The sequence below is a fragment of the Aristolochia californica genome, unplaced genomic scaffold (assembly GCF_029961685.1).
Source record: "Aristolochia californica isolate CCGP_79_NKW_82.1479 unplaced genomic scaffold, dmAriCali1.0.hap1 SCAF_7, whole genome shotgun sequence".
Taxonomy (NCBI): domain Eukaryota; kingdom Viridiplantae; phylum Streptophyta; class Magnoliopsida; order Piperales; family Aristolochiaceae; genus Aristolochia; species Aristolochia californica.
Genome location: NW_027182268.1, coordinates 33,813,837 through 33,840,128, shown reverse-complemented (window position 1 = coordinate 33,840,128; position 26,292 = coordinate 33,813,837). Strand labels below are relative to the sequence as shown.

The following is a 26,292-nucleotide window of genomic DNA, read 5'->3' as shown; positions in this document are numbered from 1 at the left end:
TTTTTTATTTTATGAAATGTGATTTTGTTAAGAGAGCAAAAAAAGTGGAGTTTAACTCCTAACAACAAGAGATTGCAAGGAGGCTCCTTGGCTAAAGCATCAGCCACATAATTTGCTGATCTCGGAATATTTCTTGTATATTCTGCAGGTCTTGATCTTGTTGCCACTTAGAAGCATTGCCTTGCGTGTTATTACGAGGCTGATACAGCTAGCCCCTTTATCACACAGAGTACGATTTATCTTTCTCTTTATGTTTTTAAACTTTTGAAAAAATGTAACCTGAGTTCATGAAAGTAGTTCTATTCAAAAATTGGAATCTGAGTTGGGCACAGAATATGGGCCATCGTATAGAAACAACATAAATAAAGATATAGATGGGCCATCGTATAGAAACAAATGGGTTTAGATTCGTTTGGATACTAAGTATAGTTTTTTGTGGTTTATCTCAGAATGACTAGAATAAGCTCAGAGGCTTCTCCCCAACTGATAAAAAATGTTTTTTTCCCCGACCCAAACCCATGTGAGATTATTTTCCCACAGACAATTATCTTCATCTATGGAGCACATGTTCAGTGACAGAGTTGTGGAACTTCTACCTAAAAAAAAACTATGCTTTTTAATTCTGGTGCTACTGTCCCATCTCTTGAGCTATACCGTTATACTTTCATCTCTTGGGCATTGCTTCTGTGTGTTTGCTACAGCATGGCAAACAGTCTAAAGTGCCTTTTTTTTCAAATGTTGATCTGCTGAGATTGAACCCAAGACCTCATATTAGAAGCTTCCCATGTGGCGTTTGAGTCAAAGGCTCATCCACTAAAATAAAGTAATATTATTTATTTATTTATTTATTAAAGTTGATACTCTAGTGAGACTCGAAGCTCCCTATGCGGCCTTTTAGCCAAAGGCAAATTCCCCAAAATAAAAGTATTGTTGAACTGAAGAGATGAGATGAAAATTATTGCTTAAAAATGACGATCTCATCAGAATTTCTGTTGGCTGTGATGTTTATTTTGCTGAGTTGTTATGTTTGAATTGGGTTAGAGCACACAGGTGCCTTGGAGTGATGAGTATGTCAGAGTTTTGAAACATTGTTAATGCATGTCTAGTTGAAGAAAAAGATGGCTGCTCTGAAAGGTGATTTGGTTCTTTGTATTTATTGTTTTTTATGTATATGTTTTTCAGGCTAATGTAGAGCATTTAGATCGTTTTATCACTGAGTTTGGAGTGGAGGAAGATGAAGATGGCAGCAGTGAAATTTTGAAGTCTCTTAAAACCCTAAAACCTGCAGACCATGAAGCTCTGTTCAGCGGGAATAATGACGATCACTTTATGCTTGGAATCAAGTTTACGAAGTGAGGATATATTTATTTTAAAATTTAAACAAGATGTTTCATCTAGTATATTTCTTCTCTTTTTGGTTTCTTTTCATTCATTTTTGAATATCTAAGTCTCATGCTTCTTGTCATGCATGGTAATTGTTAAGTCCCACATTGAAAAATGGGAAGAAAAGTTAATTAATTATAAGATCAAGCAATAAGTTCCTAAGCGGCTAGTCATTTTGGGTGGAACCCCCAAAAAAAATAGTGGTATCAGAGGTAAGTTGTGTGTACAGGCCAAGTACTAATTTGTGCTCCCTATTTTGCCTCTATATTGTGTTGTGACCTCCATGAAGTAGGAGTGTCTGTGCCCCATTAAGGGTTTGTGCCTACATCTCAGACCGGTTGTGTGTAAAGCCTGGATGTGAGGAGTGTTGAGTGAGAAAGTCCTACATGAAAAATATAAAGAAAAGTTAATAGGTTATAAGGTTTTGTAGTAGGCCTCCCAAGGGCATAATCTTTTTGGGATAGAACTGGGCTCAATCTAACAACCAACAGTAATCACTTCACATTTTGTTGACACATACAGCTCCTATGTTTTAATATTTGCTCACTCTATTAAGGAGTTTTACTGACTTGATTTTCTGTATAGCCTTCTGTCTGTCAGAAATTTGCAATTGATGTCTGTCTCATCATATTTCTAGTAATGTACTCTGTTAAATTGGGTCCAAGGCCCATCCCAAAATGACTAGCCAACTTAGGAAACCTCTTTACCAACTAATAAACTCAAGATCTTTGTACTCACTAATCTATGTGGGACTATTCCTTAACACTCCCCCTCACATGTAGACCCTCTTTTGTGGCTCTACAAGTGGATAATTTAGGAGTAGGCAGTTTAGGTGTAGGCCATTTGCTGTGGCTCTACAAGTGGATAGTTTTAGGTGTAGGCCCTTTATTATGGCTCTACAAGTAGATAGTTTAGGTGTAGGCCCTCTGATACCATGTTAAATTTGGTCCATGGCCCATCCCAAAATGACTAGCCAACTTAGGAAACCTCTATACCAACTAATAAACTCAAGATCTTTGTACTCAGTAATCTATGTGGGACTATTCCTTAACATACTCTTTGAAATATTTAGAATGTTTCAAATTTCATTCGATGATATCCTTTTCTAATATTACGTAAATATTTTTTTTGAAAAAGTGTGTAAATGGATTAAAAAGGGAAGAGGAGTACAAACAAACCTAGATTGGAGGGCCTTCCTCCACAACAAGGTGTTGGAGTGAAATGCCCGCCTTGGCTTGGGTGTCTGCCAAGTGATTGGCAAAGCAAGGAATGTGCTTCCAATTACATATTTCCAAATGCATATCCCAGTGACGCCATAGGGGCCTCATGGATTTTGCACACCATTTGATGACCACCTTTGTATCGCCTTCAATGCACAGTGGACCTGAGAGATGATTAGAAAAAAGTTTTAATTCCGTTTAGCAGTCTTGATAGTTCAGCTGTTGTGGAATGAGAGTTTCCAAGGGGCCTGCATAAGAGAAGAGGAGATCTTTGTTTGCATTGTGTATAACTCCTCCGTAGCCCGCAAGACCAGGGCAGCCGAGAACACTCCCATCAAAGTTAAGCTTGAAGTGGCCTAGTGGTGGTGGGGTCCAAATAGCCACGACCAGTGGATGCGAGGGCTGAGAGAGTCCAACAACTAATTGTTATTTTTCTCTGAAGTTGGTGCCGCTAAAGTTTCTGAATTCTTTTTGGTTAAGGAGCCAAATAGATACTTGACCTGAGATTTGTTCAGTTAAAACTTCAACTGGGGAGGATTTGAATTTGAATTTTCTCCTGTTTCTTTCTTTCCATAGTTCTCATAAGATATGACCAATACAACAACTTATCTACATAACTCCCGAAGTTACCGACCGTGGCACCGGTCGGTTCCCTCTTTTCTACTCAGCCATTACGGCTGTTTAAGCACATACCGTGCTTGAGGAACTTGCCGGAGAAAGATCGCCGGAAATCGCCTTCTTCTTCGGAACTAATGCTCGTCTATTGGTGAGTTGCTCCAAGTTTCGATGATCCCAACCTCTGGAGGAGCATCGTATTTATAGCTGAAGATTTTTCAGCTTTTCCACCTTTACCCTTGATTGTAAGGTGTGCGTTTAAAGACAAAGGGTAACTTTTGTCTTTTTGGCATGTCTCTTTTGCCCTTGCATTATTACCTTTCGGCGCCAAAAGCAGGGGTAGAAATGTCTTTTCTGCTTGTGACATCATGATGATGACGTACAAGAATCTTTTTTCGCCATCTTTGTTGACTTGGTGTAGCCGTCATTGATGACTTTTGTAGCCGTCATTGCGGACTTTTGAGCCGCCTTTGCTGACTTTGTTTTCGTCGTGGGCCTAGTCTGCTGACTAGTCGGTTGACGTGGCTGCTGACTGCTCATTCGGACAGCTGCCTTTCTGTGCACAATTTGCAGGTGTGCTCCTTTGGAAAAGTCTTCTGGGCCATCTGGCAGAAGCTTTCCTTTGTTGTTTTGCTGAAGGGGATATTTCCTCCAAGGAGTTTCTTCAGCGTAACTTCAAGACTGGTCTGGACGGAGGCCGGAGTCTCTTTATATCATCAATGGGACGGAGGTCTTGTAGACGAAGCTTCTCTTTTTCTGAATCAGCTGCTTCATGAGCTGTATTAGGTTTTTGAGCCCGCTGATACGCCTGGTTGGCCAGACTGCTTCTGGGCAAGGCTTGGCTTTTGGAACATGTCTGGGATCATATTCCATGTTGGCGTCACATTCTTTGATGCCTTCAATAGTCACGACGGAAATGCTTGGAAACATTTTTGTGTCAGTAACAATTTCAGCAATACAGGATACGAAATGCAGTCGAATTCCTTTACTTTTCGTTATGGAGATAAAGCTTTTGCAAGCCTCCATAATTTCCTTTGGCATTTTTTCCAATATTGATAAGTCGGTGGAGGGCAATACCATTTGTTTTATGAATCCATATGCATAAAGCATGGATGCATATTTTGAGTCGATTTCATGACTCAGCCTCACTTGATTCCAACTGTTGCTGGGCTCAGTGGTGAAGAAGGGAGTGTTCATCCCTTGTCCAATTTGTTCATTCCATCTCTGGAATTGAACAGTATGATCGGATTCGATCTTTGAACGAACGCTGTCCACCTTTCGAGGGCGTAGCGAGGGTTCCTCAGACATAATGTCCAAAAGTTTTAAAGGTTTAAATTTCTTTAAAAACTCAAACTCATTAAAACTAGTTTTATCTGGTTTATTTAGGCTTTTCAACCTTGTAAACTCAGACGGGGTAACCAATTTTGTCTTGAATGATTTCTCATTCCTAGACAAGTCCGTTTCCATCAGGGATGGATCCGTTAAGACTTCCTTTTCAGTTCTAGACTGACAGGTAGAAGTCCCTGATTCCGATTTCAACGAAATCGTTAAGGTTTCCTTTCCAGCTCTTGACCGGCAGGTAGAAATCCCTGATTACCCTATCTTCAGAGAAGATTGGGTTATGATTTCCTTCTCATGCCTGGCATGACCGGTAGAAATCCCGGGTCGACCTGTGTTTATCAAAACACTAAAGTCATCCGTCTGCTGATTAGCTGACGTTGTGGCTTCCTTTTCTCGCAATGGAGATCCGGTAGAAGTCCCGGAGGAGCTTGGCATTTCATGCCGTAGAGTGAGTTCTTTTAACTCTTCGGTTAATTCTTTAACCTTGAGTTGTAAGAGTTCTCCACTTAACCCGTAACGGGCACAATTCTCATAAATGTCTCCTCGTTCTGAGAGAACTAAAAGACTGTCGAATAGTGATTGTAGGGTTGAGAGCAATACCGTGAGTGCGGCAATTGCTACTGCTAGGTCCGTCAGGGTGCTGCTGAGGGGATCCATTTTACCTGTCTGTAACACAAGAAAATTCTCGAGTGGTAAGAGTATCAGGTTAATTATAAAATTCTCTATAAGGCATGATGCAGGAGTAGAGAAAATATATTTATGACAATAGTGGGAGATAAATCAAATCACCACGCTGGCTGTCATTGGTATAACGGGTAAGCAAAAGCATAACCGATTTTAGGCCAAAGTTGTGCCTGAAGAGTCACTCATATTTTCTGAGTTTTCCGAGGAGGAAGACTCAGGTTTGAGATGAAGTTCATACACTTCATCTTCTGACTGGATGTCATCGTAATGGATGATTTCCAATCCATTTTCTTCGGCTAGTAACATGTATGTACTGTACCGCCGTTGTTGTTTATCATTTGGACAATCTCTGGCGAAATGTCCTTCTTTCTGGCATATCCAACATTTGCATTTGCTTGGGGTTTTCCCCTTTGGGCAGTATGCATTGGACCCTTTACTGGATGTGGTGGGACCAGAATTTGTTCTTTTCCGAAAGTATCTCTTTTTAGGAGTATACCTTGTTATAGAACTTTTTTGTATCCTAAATTTTTTCTGTTGAAATTTCTTAGGATATTTTCGTTGCTTATGGGAGGTGGTTTTGCAACCATAAGCTCCTACATTTTTGTTCTGGTTTGAACAACATAATGTTTGTTTATTTGCCTTACTACTTTTCTTTTGTAGTTTTTGGCTCTCACAAAGATTTGCCAACATGTCTTGTACAAATCTATGTCTTCTTCCTAACGTATCAATGTTTAGGAAAATATCCATGGTTAAAGTACCAAGTTCTGGATTGTTTTGCCAATATTTTGTAATGTAGTCTTTTTCAGCTACATGTGCAAATGGTTCTGGCAATTTTGCATAAAAGATAGACAGATAAGGTTTCTGATCTTCTTTTTGCAGTTTATAGAAGTAACTTGCAAACTCGCAGTAATACTTCTCATAAAAACAAATGTTACAGATTTGTAACTTGTTTAATTTTTGAAGAGTTTCTAAACGTTTTCTTTGTTTAGTACTCTCATTGTAGGCTTCTAGGGTTGGATGTATTCCTAGAAATTCCTTTGATATCTTAGCCACTAATCCTTTCAGGATATTGGCTATTGATATTGAGGTATTAGCTCGTTTTTGGTCTTCAGGAAGGTTGTCCCACCAAAGAGCTACATTACCCTGTAAAGCATGGGTAAAGAAATTAAATGCTGATTCTTGGTTCCAAGATTCATGCATATTTGCAGCATTGCTCATGCTTCTTTCCCAATCTTTAAGGACTTTTTCTCCATCCTTGGGGCAATCCAAGTTGAGGTAAAATCCAAAAGGGTTTATGCTATCTATGGTTTGGTGTCCCTTAGTAGCATTTGAAGGATCGACATTTGTGTATTTTGTCGAATACCTTTGTCCTCCTAGGGATATTTTGGAGTGGGAGAAACTTTCTCGTTCTTGCTGATGAACCGCAGTACGGTTTCGGAAGTTATCTTGAAAGCTATCTTCCATGTGGGTATCTCGTACCCTTGAAGTTTCTGCTTCAAAATGGTCACTACCACGAAGCATTCGAAACCTTTTACCAAGATCATCTGCCTTTTTGTCTTTAGCAGAGTAGTCTGTTTTCTTGGTATTTTCTTCTTGAACATAATAAATCGGTTGACGACCGAAGGTATTATATTCTGCGTAAACTTCATCATCGGTGGAGGATGATGCTTTTGAAGCGATCCTAAAAGCAGGTGGTGTTGGATCTTTTCTTCTAGGTGCTATGCAAGGTGTTGCAAAGTACACTAGGTTTTTAAGCCATCCGGTGATGTCAGGAAGGCCTAATGGTAATGGAGTTTCCATATCCATTAAATAGAAAAACTCTGTCATAAAGCTAATTCTTGAAGCTTCCGTTGAAACTTTTTAATCAGATACCGTAGTAGAATTTCTCTACGGGTTAATCTCCACCATTCATTCAGATATGCCTGATAGGCTATATCGGTATCATTTACTGGTGTGAGAGTTTCTCTGGCTTGCCAATTTTGGGCTTGTATTGACCGTACCAGACGAAGTTGATCTAGTAGTCTTGCTCTACTGATCATTTTACAAAGCTAAAAGATTTAGCTTCCTTTTGATTTTCTTAATCTTGCATCTAAGGTTGTAGATGCGATCAGAATATCTTTCCCAAAAATAGTAATACCATACCATTGCTGGGATTGTATTATCTTCTGGCTGAAGAGTATTTCTTTGGAGTAAAGCGAGGTCAAGGCTTTCTCTTTTTAATTTTAAACGATCTAAAAGTTTCCTTTTATAGATCATTCTGGTGTCCAAGGTGTAAAAGGTGTTTTATACCGTGATGGACTTGGAGAACCTAGATGTTCTTTTAAACCTTGATGTTCTTTTAATGCTAAGACTTCTGTCAAAATTTCTTGCATTTTATCTTTGTTTAGATTATCTAAACTTTGTTTAAGTTCTGTTAACTCTTTGAAGAAAACAGGACTATTTCCATGGTCAATCTTTTCTAGAATATTTTCTAGGATGTTTTGACACTTTATTATTTCTCTATGTTTATGTTCATCATAGAGGAAATCTATTTTCTGTTGGAGGTTTTCAACAGTTTTTTCTAACCTATTAAGGGTCTTACCATAAGACTCTATAAGGTTTGAATGGAATTGGTGACAATGTCACTATTTCCTGTAGGTGGACCTAAGGCTTTGTATGGATTATGTGCCATCATCTATGTGAAGAGGAACATAAGCATTGGGCCTTGGATTTCCTATTCCTTCGAAACGGGAACTAGTTGAGGTTCTACTTATCGAGGTAGAGGGCCTGTCCTGTTCGATGGAAAAGCTGGGTCTAGTGTTTGTGATCACTAGTTTTCCTTCTATCTCCTTTATGGTTTTTCGAGAGAGAGGAAAGTGTCTGGGTGCCAAAGGTTGAACTACCCATTCTATTGGCCATGTTAACTCTCTTGGGTCGAGTTCTTCTATGGTCAAGTTTTCAGAATAACCAATGTTTTTGGCTAATTCTGTGAGTTTCTTTGAATCTTTAACTGGAACCTTTCCAGTGTTGATTCCTCGGGCTACTATGCATACAAGTATGCGCATAACTCTTTGTCCTTGTTGAATTCCATTTTTCGACCAGTTGTCTGTGATATAATCATCTTTCCTAGCTTTGGGAGTCTGGATTCAATAAGTGAGAGGATAGTAGCTGATAGATTTGCAACAACACAATATTGGAGCCCAATTTTATTGAAAAGAGAGGTCCAGACCGAATGGGCAAACTGGCATGATAGAAGAATGTGATCGGCTGTTTCGAGGGAAACTTTGCAGAATGGGCAAAGTGGATCCTGGATTTGGGTACCCCTCTGGATTAAAGAATCAGAGGTGAGGATTTTATTTATGCAGGCAGTTTAAATGAAATTTTTTGCAAGTGGCGGTGCAAGGAGGTTCCAAGCTGTGAGGCCTCAGGGTGTTGTGGATGGGTTGTGGATGTGTTGCATAGGAAGTTGTAGGCAGATGTAGTGGAGAAAAACCCTTTTGAACATGGTGTCCAAATTAAAGTATCATCTGTGTTGTTGGGCTTCATTACGGGAAGGCTTTCAAGGAGATTGGAAGCCAGAATGGCTTCAGGATAAGAGAGATGCCTTCTGAGATTTAAATTCTAATATCCACTATCTGACCAAATGTCCGAGATGAAGGCATCAGAATTACCTGGAAGGCTAGAGATTGCTTCATGGCTAATTTTGAGGCAAGATTGGCCAGTCCACCAATCATTCCAGAATTTTGTTAAGGTACCGTTTCCGATATAGCACTTTACTGCATTTTTGAAGTTTGGAAGAAGTTGGACGATTTTTTTCCACCAGCCCAAATGCTTGTTAGCTTTTGCCGCTACTAGAGCTCTCCAAATTAAGGTAGAATAGAGATTAAATTTCCAGATCCATTTAAGGAGAATGGCAGAATTTGTAGTGGTAGTATCCTAAATACCCAAACCACTGAGAGATTTTGGTTTGCAAGCCTCATCCCATTTTACTAGATATTTTTCTCCCCATTTGGCCTTCCCTAAAGGAATCTTGTTTTTTAGAAGCTCAATTCTGTTCCTGATTGAAGAAGGACAACGGAACATGGACAAATAATAGTTGGGTTTTTCATGTAAACAGGATTTAATCAGAACCAGTTTGCCTGCTTTTGAAAGGAATTTGCCCCTCCAGGAGGCCAAGTGCCCTTCCAATCGCACAATGACAGGGTGTCAAGAAGCCTTGGAAGGGAGCCGAGGGGTCAGGGGGAGTCCCAGATATGTTCCAGCAGACATCTCAATTTTGTATCCAAGATAGCTTGCCATTGAGCAAAGCATACTTGGCTCGATGTTGAATCCAGTAATGGATGATTTTGCCCAACTGATTTTTTGTCCTAATGAGATTTTTTTTTTGAAAAGGATGTATATATTAACAAAAAAAAAAACAAAGAATTACAGAGGGACAGGGAGCAATTACTTAACAACAAGAGATTGTAAGGAAGCTTCGGACTTGGCAAGCACATCTGCCACCGAGTTAGCAGATCTCAGAATGTGTGACCAATACAAGAAAATTGAGAAGAAATTTCAAGGATTTCCTGCAAGGAATCCCAATGGTACCATGGGGGGGAGGATGCCTTTTCACACCACGATAATGATCACGGTAAACGCAAAGCCCATTGAGAAGACCTTGAATCTTTGCCGTCGTTGAGTCACCAATGCCAAGCGGACCAAAATATGATAAACATTTATTGCCTGAGGAATCTGAGATAACAACCCCAAAACCTGCCTTTCCGGGATTACCCTAAGAGGAACCATCAAAATTTAACTTAAGGAAACCAAACTCTGGGGGGTTCCATTCTTGCATGACTGGGGTCTTGGTCCCGCACTGCATTTTTGCAATAATGTTCCAATTATCGCGGATGGATGAACTAGCAAAGGAGGAGAAAGGCTTCTTTGTAAGGTGCCCAGTAGAGATCTGAACAATCACGCAAACCGCCACCCTAATTGCAGAATTACTTCTAGCATCAAAACGCCTCCGGTTACGTTCATTCCAAAGCCCCCACGGAATAAAACCAGTGCATGCGGATATCAGAAGCTTTCCAAGCTCAGAGAGGGAAGTACCTATGAGCATCTTACTAAACGAAATCAGATCCACTTGCGTACAAAATTGTAATCCCGTCTTACTGAGGATGGAAGTCCATACCTTCCACGAAAAAGAGCATTGAAGCAAAATGTGATTGACTGATTCGACCTCAGAGTTTCATAGAGGGTAGAGAGGGTCAATTTCTGAATGACCTCTTCTTCTGAGCACGTCTGCCGTGAGTATCTTTCCATGGTAGGCACTCCAAACGAAATTTTTTATCTTTGGCGGGGCATAGAGACGCCATAAAATAGGAACCTCATGATTGTCAGAGTTTGTGGTCCTGGGTTAAGTACGCTGCTTTCCGCTCCCTAACAGACCGGTCTTTTGGGTTGTATTGGCTAAGCGTTTGACATGGTATCAGAGTTGGGCACCACGTTTCGTGTTCGAATCTCGGAAGGAGAAACCTAGAGGGGGCGACCTAGTTTCCAGACTAGTGTGGGTCGCTAGCGTGGGCCGTCGTGGATGTCGACGGGGGGGAAGGATGGGTGTCAGAGTTTGTGGTCTGGGTTAAGTACTTGGCTTTCCGCTCCCTAACAGACCTGTCTTTTGGGTTGTATTGGCTAGGCGTTTGACAATGATCCCTTTGGTTTGTATTCCAACCGTTGATGAAGCTGTAAGCAGAGGACACTGTGAAAAGACCACTTTTATCAGGCCACCATCTCATCTTGCCAGCAATTAAAGGCCTCAGTCTACACGATTGTAGAGATTCCATCAACCTACTTGCCTCCAAAGCCTCGGTATTAGAGAGACCCCCACTAGGGTGTAAGTTCAAACCATTCTCTTCAAAAGCATCAACAACTGATATATCCTTTTGCAGAAATAGGAGGAGGAGGTTCTTGTAAGTTGACTGTAAAGGCTCTTGACCCGTCCACCAGTCCTCCCAAAAATTTAAAGATCTTTCATTACCAACATAGAATCTGATAGCTGAAGAAAACTTGGGGATAAGTAGATATAATGATCTCCAAATTGGAGAAAGGCATCTCCGATTGCCACCTGAGATCCACCAAGGAGAAGGACAACCAAGTTTCGCAGATACCATTTCCTTCCAAAGATTAGAAGAAACATTATTGAACTTCCAAAGCCATTTAAAGAGCATGGCTTGGTTCATATCCTTCGATTTCCGAATCCCTAGGTTCCCATATTTTTTGGCATGCAGACATCATCCCATTTGACCAAATGGTACTTAAAAAGTATCACTCGATCCTCTCCATAGAAATCTTCTTTTAAGCCTATCCATGGTATTGCAAATCGAAATAGGATAGGGCATAAAGGATAAAACATTATTTGGAATACCTGTGATACAAGACTTCAAGAGAATGAGTCTGTCTGCTTTGCTAAGAAATTTGCCCTTCCAAGTTGCCAGTCGAGTCTCCAATTTTTCCACTACCGGATTCCATAGATTTTGGTTAATGCGGCCATTGAAGAGAGGAAGACCAAGGTAGGTTGATGGGATAGTGGAGGTTTTACAGCCAAATATATTTGCCAGCTCCTCAAATAACGTAGGGCAGATATTGAAACCTATAATGGGAGTTTTCCCCCAATTAACTTTTTGCCCCTAGGTAAGTTCAAATAGGCCCAAAACAGCTTTGATCCTTCTAGCTCCGTCTATATTTACACTCCCAAAAATGAGAGTATCATCTGCAAATTAAAGAATGGGGATATTTTTTTTTTTTTATTTAAATGATGCTGAATTTTATTATGAGAACTCAAATGAGCAGATTACAAGAGGGGAAGCCTTCCCAAACAATGAGAGATTGCTGGGAGGTTCCGAATTTAGCCAATTTATTAGCCAAAGAATTGGTTGATCTAGGAACGAGGTTCCAATTACAATGAATGAATGACACAATATTAGCAATACAATCAGTGATTGGCCAGTGATTCCAAGGAGGGGAGCTATCTTATGAACACCATCTGATGACAGTCTTTGAGTCGCCTTCGATAATCAGCTTGCCATGAAGCCGCTTTTTAAAGATTTGGAGGCCGAATAGAAGAGCACTTACTTCAGCAGTATTTGAATCAGCAATACTCGTCAGCCCTGTATAGGATAGAATAGGGTCTCCACTGCTGTCTCTGAAAACACCACCAACTCCAGCCGGCCTAGGACAACCTAAAGCACTGTCGTCAAAATTGAGTTTGGTGCAGTCGTAAGGGGGAGGATCCCAGGTGGCCATAACTGGATTTCTACAGGGGCCCGCCATGTGCACAATCAAGCCCCAATTTTTTTGAAGGGAGACGCCCGATAGAGAGGCAAACTCCTTCCTAGAACGTAGCCAACTTGAGATAAGGCCCACTGCCTGAGAAACTATATTATCCGGGTTGCTAGCCTTGGAGTTGAATCTCCGGTTGTTTCGCTCGAGCCGTATACACCATGGGACATGCGCAACGCATGCCAAGAGAATTATCTTGCCCAACTTAGGAAGGCATATCTCCATAACCATTTCAACGGTTCCGAAAAGGTCCTGATGTAGCCCCATTTGGAGACCAATCTTCTAAAATATCTTCATCTAGACTTGCCAAGAAAAGTCACAATGTAAAAGAACATGCTGGACTATCTCGTCGCACACACCACAAAGAAGACAAGTGCGATCGGGGGCTGTGTAACCTCTTTTGTAGAGGTTGTCAGAGGTGAGGATCTGTTCCTTGATGGCCGTCCACATGAAGAATTTGATTTTTTTAGGTGCTGAGAGCTTCCATGCCAGGTTTGCATTGTGCTTATGCATGCTATAGTCTTGTTTTCTAATGTGAGAGTAGGCGGATGCAACTGTGAATCGGCCATTAATTTTGGGCTTCCATATCAGTTTATCAACTGCATGCTCACGAATAGTAGTGCTGCTGAGTCTGGAGAGGAGAGAGCAAAAAGTCATAGTTTCCTCATCATTTAATCCTCGGCGAAACGTGAGACTCCATGAGTGATCTCTCCAAGAATCATCCACTGAGCAAGAGACGTCCCTCTCCACCCTAGAGAGCCCCGAAAAATCCTCGGAGAGGGGGCAGGGGCCACACCATTCATCCGACCAAAAGAGGAGGGTCCTTCCGTTGCCTGTGTGAAAGGAAGTTGCATCTCTGAATATTGGGAGGAGCTTTTGAATTGATTTCCATATCGGGGATAAGAGGCGAGTAGTGCCATCCTCCCTCCACCAGGCACCCGAAGGTTGAAGATAAAATCTGACCATATCACCCCATAGGCTGTTATGGTTGATGTTGAAGTTCCAGGTCCATTTGAGCAAAAGGGCATTGTTCATCTCCTTCATAGACCGAATGCCTAAACCACCCCGATTGCGGGGCATGCAAATATCCTTCCAACTCACCAAATGATATCTGAAGGTGTCCTCTGATCCTCTTCAGAGGAAACGTCGATGGATGGCTTCAATCCGGTTTCAAACAGAGGCCGGACAGTGCATGAATGATAATAAATAGTTTGGCAGTCCTGCCAAACAAGACTCGAGGAGAGTGAGTCGCCCAACAGTAGATAAAAGTTTGCCCCTCCAAGTAGCTAACCTCTTCTAAAATTTCTCAATGATGGGGGACCAAAGCGTCGCTGAAGGCCGAGAGTCAAAGAGTGGTAGTCCAAGATATGTAGCTGGCAAATTTTCCACTAAGCACCCCAAATAGTCGGCCATACCCTGAATCTCCGGTGAGTCGATATGATAGCCTAGGAGGGTGGTTTTCTTCCAGTTAATATTCTGACCAGAAGCCAGTTCAAATAGTCCCAATACAGCACGCAGTTTTCGGATTTGATCCATAGTACCAACCCCAAAGCAAATTGTATTGTCTGCAAACTGAAGGATCAGCACGTCAAAGGCTGCACAGTCCGTCGTGGGGAGGAGCCAACCCAGATTTTTAGCCGAATATATCAAAGATGATAGGTATTCCGCTACCACATTGAAGAGCAAAGGGGAAAGGGGGTCTCCCTCTCTGATCCCCCTGGATCCCTTAAAATAACCGCAGGCGGTTCCATTGAGAAGAACGGAGTAGCTTGCAGAAGAGATGCAACTTTGAATCCAAAAGCGCCATTTTTCCCCGAATCCCTTCTTTCCCAAGAGAATGTCCAAAAGCTTCCAGTTAACTCTATCAAAGGCTTTCTCAAAATCAAGCTTTAGGATGAATCTGGGAAGCTTTAAAGCCTTAAAATGGTGGATGAGCTCGTGACATGCCATGACCGAGTCTAATATATTTCTTCCCTTGATAAAAGCACTCTGGCCATGATGAATGGCAATAGGGAGAACCACCCTGAGGCGATTGGCAAGGAGGCACGCAAGCACCTTGTTGGCACAGGCTGATCGGCCGAAAGTCAGAGGGAATTTCTGCTCCTTCGTTTTTAGGGATGAGGGCAATAAACGAAGCCCCGATGCTCCTATATCTAATGCCATGCTGATAGAACAAGTGGACCATGCAGGCAACATCGTCTCTGATGAAGGGCCAACATTGGCGATAGAATTCCTCATTGAAACCATCCGGGCCCGGAGCATGATCCAAAGGAAGATCCAATGCTGCTTTTTCAATTTCCTTACCGGGGAAAGGGAGCTCAATGAGTCTAGCTGCGGCCGAAGGAATAGCCTAGAGATGAACCCTTTCAAAAAAAGGGCGAACTAGCTGGCCTTCAGAGTATAATTCAACAAAAAAGTTCACTAGTGAGTCTGAAATAAGGGAACAATCTGAGGTACTCTCACCATTGACGCTAAACGTGGTGATGCGGTTGGCTCTTCTCCGAGTAGAGGCGACTGCATGGAAGAATTTGGTATTGGCATCCCCCTCAACGAGCGATTTAAATCTTGCACACTGCTTCCAGTGCACGAGTTCACTATGAGCGAAGGACTGCATTTAAACCTTGGAGAGCGTATCTCTGACGAAGAGAGGTTTCTAGATTCCTCTTCAGTCAAGAGTGGAAATCTGAGGAAGGACGATGGCTCTCTCGGCTGAGGAAGAGGCCTTTCCCGTAGAGGCCCATGATCGCAGCAACGACTTCAACATCTTGAGCTTGGCTGGGAAATTCCACCCGATCGGGCCCACCACCACCACCATCCTCTCCTAGAAGCACTTGATAGAGGAGTCAAAAGAGGGGCCCGCCATCCAAGCTTTGTTGAATCTGAAAGGGGGGGGGCAAGTACCGAAGTGGGTATCTACCATAATCGGCCAATGGTTGGAAACAACCCTATTGAGGACTTTGCCTGTGGCCTTGCTGTATAACTGAAGCCAATCGTTGTTGGCTAAGAAGCGGTCAAGCTTGGAGAGGACGGGGGGACTGTCTACCGTTTGACCAAGTGAAGGTCTTCCCAGATAGGGTAACCTCATCAAGATCCCGACTGCCAATAAAGTCTGCAAATAGCCTCATGGATGTAGTGATTCTTTGGGAGGGCGGGGATTTCTCGTGGCAGAAGCGGGTAACATTGAATTCTCCCGCAAGCATCAGAGGAATGGGCCACCTCTGACAAGTCCTCACAAGGTCATCCCAAAAGAGATGTCTCTCATGGTGTCTAGTAGGACCCTACACACCCACAAGGCACTAAATGTTCCCCGATCCTTTGTTTCTTAATTTGATTCTGAGGGAGGAAGTGCCACAGCAGCGATCGAGCACCTCAATGGTATTAGTGTCCCACACAATCAGAATGCCGCCAGCTGATCCAATCGCATCCACAAAAATCCATCCAGGCTCCTTAAGAGGCCACAACTCACAAATATATCCAAGGGGCAAAGAAGCCGCCTTGGTTTCTAGAAAAATAGCAACATTTGCCTTGGTAGAGGCAAGGAGGTCTCGAATTGTGGCACGACGACGCACAGATCCAATTCCTCGAACATTCCAAGAGATAATGATCATTGATCACTTGTCTTCTTCTTGGACATCTCAGACAGGTGGTTATCTCCCCTGAGGGGCTCCGTGTAGATGACGCCCATCACCTTGGCAAGTTCCACTATCTGTGCCCAGGTTTTTGGGTCGAATTTTTGTTGTTCTATTTGAAGAGCAGCCACATACTTCTAAGCTCTTTCACCTGTCTCTAGAAAGATGAAGTCCCCTATCTCTGGATTGCAGGGATATCTAGTAGTAGCACTGGGACCTTCCTAGAGAAGTTGTCTTGGATGACCTCTATTCCAGCACTGGTAGGTGGCAAGGGGTGGAGGAGGAGGAATTTTGGAGTGGGAATATCTCGGAGGTGGTGGAGGGGGAGAGTTTATAATTTGTGTGGCGGTTTCAGGGGTGTGAGGATTGTGGGATGGAGTTATAGGGAGGCCTGCGGGGCTTTTAATGGGGGGGGGGGGGGGGGGGGGGGGGGAGGAGGAGGAGGTGTGGTTATTTGGGGGGTAAAGTGGGAGGGTGAATGGCAGCAATAGGTATCTGGGGGCTGGAATAGATTCTATCAGGGATAATATTTGTGGTGGGTTGAGATGGATTGGTGGGTGGGTGGTATGGCAGGCCGGAGGGGGTGACAACCAAGGAAGCAGCTGGAATAAGTCAGCGCTAGCTGTAAGACTAGCTGGTTCAGGACGCCTCTTCTGAATGTGTGGACAGGTTGTGGAGAATCTCTGGATTTGGTTGTAGGACTCGAGGTCACATTTATGAAATCTTGCATATCTGCCAACTCGATACGAATCCAAAATCGGGCATTATCCACCATAATGCATCAGAAGTAATGTCCTTCGTAAGGATGATTAGGATTGATGACGATCCGGGCCTCATCAAGGCGATGCCAGTGCTCAGTAAGGGGGTCTAGAGCAATAATGTCACCAAACTTCGAGATGATGCTCGTGAAGACCTCATTGTGCCATAGTTCTACCGGGAGGTCCGTGACTGTAGCGCATTGCCCAAATTGTCTGGAAGGAGTCGAGGGGAGCTGTTCTGATATCCCAATGATGCCCAAGGGAGTGTGGGATGTGAGAGCAAGGGCCGCAGAAGACTCTTGCTGGGTTTCAAAGTGAACAAGCTAGGAATGGGGTTGAGGTAAGAAATTCTGGGTGTGTAGGGGATGTGAACCTCATCAGTTAGCCATTGAAGGATGCTGGATTTGACGATACTGGAGGAGGTGTGGACTAGGATAGAGCGGGTCAGAGATTGTCGCCCTTTATGGAGTAGGTGCGGATGGATTTGGATGGTTTTGGATATTTCTGAAGGAAGAAGGTGTGTAGGAATGTGGTGATCTGAAAAGAGGTTTTGCATGGCTGGGTTAAGGGGGTTAGGGAATTTCGAAGAAAGGGGAGGGCTGGTTGGGGGGAGAAATGGGATTAGAGGAGTGTTTTGTCTCTAGTGGGGCTCAGGTATAAGGGGGGAAGGCTCGAGTGGAACTGAAGGACGAAGCTTGAAGCATCTTCCATCGGAACACAGAAGAAGGACATCTTCGATCCGACAGCAGAGGAGATGCGAATCACTTGTCCGAAGTTCCGGGCGACTTTCTCCACTGTAAATCTGTTTTTTCCGTAGCTGAAACAGAAAGGGGGGTTCCTTTTCTTTCGCCGGGAGATTGTCTTCCAGCTGGCTTTGAAATCTTTCGTAGGTGGCTCCGTTGGCTCGTCGGAGGGAAGATTCAAGGTTTCCGAGCGTTTTGCTGGTTCGGAATTTCTGTGTCTTCTCGGAAAGTCAACCTCTTTCCGTCGATCGGTGTCGAAGAAGGAATTGGCATCCTTGCCGGAAGTCTGCCGTTGAGGGTTCCGGTCATCGGCCGGCGGGGACGGTGATTAGACAAAGATCTCGGCTCATTTTCGAAAAGCGGCGCACGTTACACGTTTCATCGGCGCACATTATGCGTAACGTTAATTTCTCTCCGAAATCGCCTCTCTCACGCTCTCTCTCTCTGTTCAATATTCTTAAAGTCTTGATCTAAGGATGGGGATGTTGAAAACCTTCTGAGAGCCGGTTGGGGGGAGCCACCCAAGATTCACCGCCGAATAAAACATAGAGGAAATAAATTCCCCAATAATGTTGAAAAGAAGTGGAGAGAGCGGGTCTCCCTGTCTGATCCCCTTTGTCCCTTTGAAAAAACCGCATATGGAGCTATTAAGAATGAGAGAGTAGGAAGCCTAACCACACAACTCCGAATCCAAAATCTCCATTTTGGGCCGAATCCCATTTTTTCCATAAGCTCATCTAGAAGAATCCAATTAACTCGATCAAAAGCCTTTTCCAAGTCAAGCTCGAGGGCGATGCTTGGATCTTTGCTACTGCTGAAATGATCAATGAGCTCATGCACAACCATTGTAGAGTCAAGAATTTCTCTCCCCTTGAGAAAAGCGCGTTATCCGCGGTGGATGACGATTGGGAGAAGGGCTCTTAGCCGATGTGCAAGAATTTTTGCAATGATTTTGTACGCACTAGTGACAAGGCTGATAGGCTGGAAGTCTTCTGGCTTTTCAACATTGATCTTCGGCACCAGAGTGATGAATGCTGCCCTAATGCTGTGAAAGGTGATACCATTCCTATAGAAGCCAAGCAGCATAGCAAAAATATCCTCTTTGAGCAGTGGCCAAAATTTTTTTAGAAAGTTTCCATTGAAACTGTCTGGGCCCGGAGCCCGATCACTTTCCATTCCCATTACAGCACGCTCAATTTCAACAGCAGAGAAGGGGCACTCCAATAGGGAAGCGGATGTGGGAGAAAGACGAGAGAACCTGATGTGTTGAACTTTAGGCCTATCTGAACATTCCTTCGAATATAGATATGTGAAAAACTGAATCAACACATTAGTTATCGAGGTCTGACACGAAGTTACCTCATTATTAATACACAAAGAAGTAATTCGGTTGGACCTCATTCTTGTCGATGCAACAGCATGGAAGAATTTTGTATTCACATCGCCTTCTTTCAGCCACTTAAATCTGGCTATTATCTTCCATATAATTCTCTCTTGATATAAAATATTATTTAAATCAAAGTTTAGGGAAATTTGGGAAGAGAACTCAGTAGGGGATAGGTACCTTTGTTCCTCCACCTGGTTCAGATCTGCAATCTGAAAGAGGAGAGTAGCCTTCGTGGAAGCCAAAGAGGAACGACGACTAGCGGTCCATTCCTTCTAGTTCCTTTTTAGGGAACACAATTTTAATGGATAGGCCCACTCTCTTCTGCCAAAACTCAGACCTTCACCCCACCAACCATCAATAAGGGATTCAAAGTTTTGCACAAAGAACCATGAATTTTCAAAACGGAATGGAGAAGGCCCCCATTTCTCGAAAGAGGTAGATATCATGATAGGCCAATGATCTAATCCCATCTTATTAAGTACCCTACCAGAGACTTACCAAAAAGTTGAAGCCAATCCGGGCAAGCCAAAAATCGGTCCAATTTCGAGAGAATGGGTTGTCTCTGGCTGTTGGATCAAGTATAGCTTTTCCCAAAGAGAGGAATCTCGTCAAGATTACACCCACCAATGAAATCCGAAAAACCACGCATTGAATCAAAAATATGATTTGACGGGGGTTTCTTTTCATTGCAGAACCAGATGGCGTTAAAATCTCCCGCAAAAATCCAGGGGAGATTCCACAACTGATTGAGATCCGCAAGCTCATCCCAGAAAGATCTTGTCTCCCGATATCTAGTTGAGACCATTGACTCCACCTAAACACCATATACTATCGAAGGAGTTCTCTTGGAACTAGATTCCAATAGAGAAAATGCCCTCAGAAATATTGATAGCATCCAAAATGGTAGAATCCCAGGCTACCAAAATGCCACCGGAGAGACCGAAGGAATTGATAGCCACCCACTTAACTGAAGGACATGTCCTCAACTCCCTGGCAATGGAGTCTGATATCTCCTGGCATTTCGTCTCTTGGAGAATCATAATTGAGGGTTTATACTAGGAGAAGAAACTTGAAATTAAAGTGCGCTTCCAAACAAAGCCAATATCCCTAACAGTCCATGATATCAAGATCATTTGTTACCTCTTTTTTGAACTCCCGATTCTGAGTTGTATTTAGGAAGCTGACCCTTATAAACTACTCCCATTAGTCGCGCCAGATTCATCATTTGTTGCCATGTATCGTTGTCATATTTATGAAGTTCAACTTGGAGTTCATCCACGAGCCGGGATGACCGTTCACATGAAAAGGGTGGAGGAGGAGGCTCAGTCCTAGCCGGACTGGCTTCATCGGGAAGGTTAACCCTCTCCTGGCGATGCCATCTCCTTTGGTATGTTGCTAGAACCGGGGGGGGGGGGAGGGGGAGTTTTCGAGAATAGACACAAGATTGAGATGATCAGGGTCTCTGGTTTCCAAATTAGAGGGAGAAGGGGAAGTAGGGTGTTGCAGCAAATTGAGGAGCTGATTCTTGCTCAACGAAAATACCGAGGTGGCTGTCTTTGGGATTTTGGTTCTCTGGAAGTTGTGTGCCCGTCACCAAAAGAGACAAAGCTTAAAGAAAGGGTAATTCCATTGGCCTGAGTTTCGATTCCCACAGAGGGATTTTTGTACCAGGCCGAGTGATTCCCCAAATGATCTGACCCTTCTGCAGACGGATGACCTAAGATTGAGGTCTGTGACCACGGGATCTTACCAGAAGACGTATGAGCCTCCTCCATTATCTCCTCGATATTGTGACTGATAGGGGGGCTGATCTTGGGAAGAGGGTCTAGAGCAGATATCTCACAAATTTGCTGATTTTCCCATCATTTAGTGGCTCGAGGTGTATCTAACATTCTTGCAGAGAGTTCGAATCCCGAACAGTTGTGTCTTGGGCAGAGATGAGGAGACTAGTAGGGGGACATTTTTGGAAAACCTGACATTTTTTAAGTGAGTGCGCATCCCGAGTAGTTGCGTCTTGGGTGGGGAGGAAGGGACAGTGGGTAGAGGGGCTTTTCTGGAAAAAAAAAGGATTTGTGAGAAGGTTGGTGACGGGACTGAACGAAAGGTTTGAAAAAAGTGGGGGAGAGAAAGTAATCATATTGGGATTTGGGGAAGCCTGGGGAAGGGGGCCTGATGAGGGGGAAGTTAAAAAGGTTGAGATTTCTGATAGATTTTGGGAGAATGGGGAGGCTTTATGAAAACTTCTGACGGGCTTTGAAAAAGGGGCATGGAACGATGGGAAGTTTCAGCATTGGGTTTCGGAAAGAGGTGGAAAGATGGGAAGTTTTGGCATTGGATTTCGGGAGAGGGTGATTTGACCGGGGGGGGGGGGGGGGGGGACGTGATACTCAATCATTTTCCCCGAGGTTGGGATTCAAATTTGAAATTTCTTTTGGGAGAACGGGATTTAACTTTGAGATTTGTGAGATAACCTCGGGATTTGAGTTCTGAGCATACCTCGAAGAGCTCGATCTCAAATAAGCTAAGCAGAGTACTGATGTTGTGAATTTGGCTTAGGGAGCCTTTGCAGAAAATAATTGTGTCATCTGCGTATTGAAGGAGGCCAATGTCTAGAGCCGGATCAAAGGAGGTAGGCCTAAGCCACCCTGCCCTTTTGTAGCCAGTCGGACCATGGTAGCCAAGTGCTCCCCAATGAGTGTGAAGATAAAAGGAGAGAGAGGATCTCCCTGCCTGATACCCCTTGTGCCTTTGAAGTACCCGCATGGCTTACCATTGACTAGAACAGAATACGAGGCTTTTGAGATGCAACTTCTCATCCAGAATCTCCAGCAAGTAGTGAAGCCCATTTCCTCGAAAAGGTTGTCAACCAGCTTCTAGTTGACCCGGTCAAAGGCCTTCTCAAAATCTAATTTGATGACAACTCTCAGTTGGTTCGATTTTTTAAAGGAATGAAGAAGTTCATGGGCTGCCATAGTTGAGTCCAGGATATTGCGGCCAGATATAAATGCACTTTGACATGGGCTGATAACACGAGGGAGAACAGCCTTGAGATGGTTGGAGAGAATCCAGGCTAAAATTTTGTACGAGCTTGTGGTCAGCCTAATAGGTTGAGGGAGGGTTGAGTTGTTGGTTTTTTTTTTGGATGAGGGCAATGAAGGAGGCACCAATGGATTTATGGGTGATTCCTACTTGATAGAAATTGTTTACAAAGGCATGTACATCACTTCTAATAACGTCACAAGACTTCCAGTAAAATTCACCGTTGAACCCGTCCAGCCCTGGAGCTCTATCCTTCGGCAGACCGAGAGCTACCGCATCAATTTCTTTTGGAGAGAAAGGTCTCTCCATCAAAGTAGCTTCAGACGCAGAAATATGATTGAACTCTATCTGGTCAAGAATAGGGCGGTTGAAGCACTCCTCTGTATAGAGATCTATAACAAGCTTCACAAGCACATTAGCAATGGAGACGCTATCCATAATCTCCTCACCTTCATTGAGAATGGAGGATATATGGTTAGTTCTCCTTTGGGCTGAGGCAATGGCATGGAAGAATTTTGTATTGCCATCCCCATCATTCAGCTAGTGGAATCTTGCCTGTTGCTTCCAGTGACTGGTTTCATTTTTAAGGAGATTTAAGAGATCAGAATTTAAGTTGTTTCTAGAAATGAGTTTGGGGGGAGAGAGTGACCTTTGCTCTTCGAGTAGATCAATCTCAGAAAGGCGGTGCCAGATAGAATTTTTCGCAGATGCAACAGTAGCATTGAGGCTACAAGCCTAGGGCTTGATCACTAGCTTTAGACCTTTGAGCTTCAAAGGGTAGGACCATCCAGGGTTTGGGTGATGATTGAAATCTTCCCACCTTTTTTTTAGTTGGGGGGCAAAAGAATCATTAAGGAACCAGGAGTTTTCAAATCTGAATGGAGAGTGTCCCCAAATTGGGTGGTGAGATTTAATAGGATTGGCCAGTGGTCAAAGTCAATTTTGTTGAGGACTAGGCCGAATGAGTTGGGGAAGAGGTGCAGCCAGTCATTATTTGCCAAAAAACGATCTAATTTGGAAAGAATGGGAGGGCTTTGTCCGTTGGACTAAGTAATTTTTTTCCCCGCTTGCGGACTTTCAAGGAGCTCCAAATAGCTAATCAGATCTAAAAAAACTCTCGTAGTGGGGATGATTTTTTTTGTGGGAGGGTTTTTTTCGGAGCAACAAAGAGTAGCATTGAAATCCCCGACAAGAAGCCAAGGAACGTTCCATTGTTGAACTTTCAACATTAATTCATCCCAAAAAGAGGCTCGGTCGCATTGTCGAGATGGGCCATATATGCCCGCAAGGGCCCATTCAGTTCCCAAAGTTATGTCGCGGAATCGAATGCAAAGGGAGAAGAGCCGATGATTGGTGGAGACGGCCTCAACCGAGTTGGGTTCCAGATGATGAGAGTGCCACCAGAGTGACCCATCACGTCAACCGCAGCCCATTCAAAATCCGAGTTGTACCAAAGACTTCGGGCAACAAGAGTTATCAAAACATTGCAGCTTTGTTTCGGAAAGGATTACATATTTGGCTTAGATTCAAAAATAGCTGCTTTGATGATGTCACGTTTGGAGGGCGAGCTGATTCCTCGGATGTTCCAAGATAGTACTATCATGGCTTCCTAATGGTAAGAATATCCTCTTTTGAGTAGCAGAAGAGGCCGTGATAGAACTTAGAGAACTCCCAGGTTAGCTCCAGCATTTTCTCCAACCGGTGTGGGGAGACAACGCCCTCCAAGTGGGTTACGCTGCTGCATATTTGCAACCATCTCCCTGTGGGTAAGGATTGGGTAGTTGCTAAGCCACTGGGGGGGTTGGGGCAATTTTTTTATGGGGCAGAGCTCTTTCCCTTATTTCGGTTTTTCTTTCTGGAGTAGGTGAGGGAGAAGGATCGGGATGGCCTTTTTTGTTTGGAAGTGCGCCTGGAGTATGTGAGGGGGAAAGGAGTAACGGAAGGTTTAGGTTGATAGGAATAGATGGGGGATTTGAAATTTTGGTGATTGTCAGAGGGTTCAGGGTAGTGTTGGTTGCTTTGGGGGAGAGAGTTTGATGTTCCCCAGGGAATTTTATGTAGACATAAGACTAACTTTCCTTAGGTTTCATTTAGTTTAGTTTTATCAGCATTCAGTCATCTAAAAACCTAGTTGGAGATTAATTTTTTTTTCTTTTTCTGGACAAAAGTGCACTTTTTAATCCAAAGTTCGAATGCAAGAGATTACATTCAGGAGGTTAAACATTCTAACTGCTTTTGCAAAAGTTGGAGTGCCTGTTGCACAACTATGACTGACATAGACTAAGCCTTAAAGATGAAGGTTTGAGTATCAGTTGACCGAGATATATATGAGTGTTCCAGTACTTAGTGGAGAAAATCCTCTTAATAGGCTAATATATTTTGTTAGCCACTTATTAAACAGTACCTATTTTTCACTATTGAACTGGTCATGGAGTTAGTCTCGCATATTTTAAATTTTCTTCCTTGCATTCATTGGAGTTTGCAATCTTTCAATAGTCTCTTCTTTCAGGATAGTTAAGAAACTTAGGACTTACCTCTCATTTTCTGATTGCAGGGGAAACATCAAACTGTTTAGCGATTTCTACTCCTCTGACCTGATTGTAGCTTCCCCTTTTGCATTAATTACTGTGAGTACTTTAAACTAACCTCTGCCTACTTTGTGGAGCTTAAATATCATCATTTCATCAAGTGTTCAGAATGAAAACAAGAAAAACAAAGATATCATTCTTCTTTGCATTTGGTCTTTTAATCCCATCTAAATAACTTATAATAAGTGCTTCTCATATTTTGAAATGACAGAATATTTTGATATGGACGTATAAGCATTTGTGTCATCTATATTCGCTTTGGTGAAAAAAATTGTGATAATCTTAACTTCAGTTTTTGCTTGATTAGAAAATGGGAGAGGCTAAAGTTTAGAAAGAGAAAGATGTTGACTATCTCTCCTCAATAGAGGTAATAGATTTTAAACATTTTAATGTTATGGCAAAGTTTGGAATGGGTTTCTATGTTCTCAGTTAGTTGAGGTGTTATATCTGTCTCTAATAAAATTTGTTCCTTATCTTGCATAGATCTTGATAATTGATCATGCAGATGTACTGGGCATGCAGGTATGATGCTATTTATTTATTCATTTTTTCTTTGATCTTGTTACTAAGATAAAATTATTATTTATAAAAAAGTTGCTGAGATAAATTTTTGTTGTTCTTATCAAACATCTTGCAGAATTGGTCTCATTTGGATACAGTGGTTGAACAACTGAATCATATACCAATAAAACAGCATGGAACGGATATTATGCGCATAAGAAAATGGTAAGTGTTAAGTAAGCTATATTAAAGTATTAAGATAGTTCGTGCAATAACATATGTTTCCTAAGGGTAGGCCTGCTCCTATTGGAAGATTTTAATTTCATTAAAAGGTGACTGGATTTCCTTACTATAGATTTAGGTATGGTATCGTGTCTTTTTCTAAAATCATGGAATTGCATTGCTTGGGCCTAAGGTATTTCTATCTAGCGTTGTAAAGCCCAACCTAGAGAGGTGACCCGGTCCAGTTGATGTCATTTTTTATAATTTTTAAAAATAAAGGAAAACATCATTAGAAAGACAAAGGAAGAGGGGTCTCCTATCCGATGAGAAGGGGGAGGCATGGTAGCTAAGATTGAGGATTTATAGGTGCTTTAAGGGATCATGCCATATGAAGACATCCATGGCAATATGGAAAGTACATCTAGGGTTATTGCTGACCCTACTTAGCCAACCATGCATTTCATGTCTATGGATAAGCAGTGGATTTCTCATGCAGCTACAGCTGTAAATGGGAAAGAATCGGAGAAGGTAGCTTCGTTTACTGGATGTCTATTTTATTATCCACTTCTTTTTGAAAGGGTAAGGGTGTTAAGCCACCCGTTTATTTATCCAATTACCTGCAGTGACTTGGTAAATGGGTAAATTTAGAAGGTAATAAATAAATCATAATAAAAACTATAAAAAACTATAAAATAATATTGAATGCTATGAAATGTTTAAAAATGTTAACTAAATTAAATTATCCATTATGTAAAGAGGGTTCTTTACTTACACTTGCATAGGGAGAGTTTTATAATTAACAAATTCCCTTTTCTTTATCTGGGTAAGAAAGTAAAAGTTACCGTTACCCATGTTTGTTTTATTAATTTGATGATGTGGG

The 26,292-nt window shown here is 42.6% G+C and overlaps 1 protein-coding gene across 1 annotated transcript in view; it reads left to right on the top strand.

Moving 5' to 3' along the window:
* The window catches only part of LOC137937341 (protein NUCLEOLAR FACTOR 1-like), a 58,235-nt gene that overhangs the window by 17,666 nt on the left and 14,277 nt on the right, over positions 1-26,292 (top strand). Inside the window, 6 exon segments of the mRNA XM_068782409.1 lie at positions 149-229; positions 1,183-1,352; positions 24,656-24,728; positions 24,997-25,056; positions 25,173-25,211; positions 25,327-25,415. Of these exon segments, the coding sequence (XP_068638510.1) occupies positions 149-229; positions 1,183-1,352; positions 24,656-24,728; positions 24,997-25,056; positions 25,173-25,211; positions 25,327-25,415 (512 nt within the window).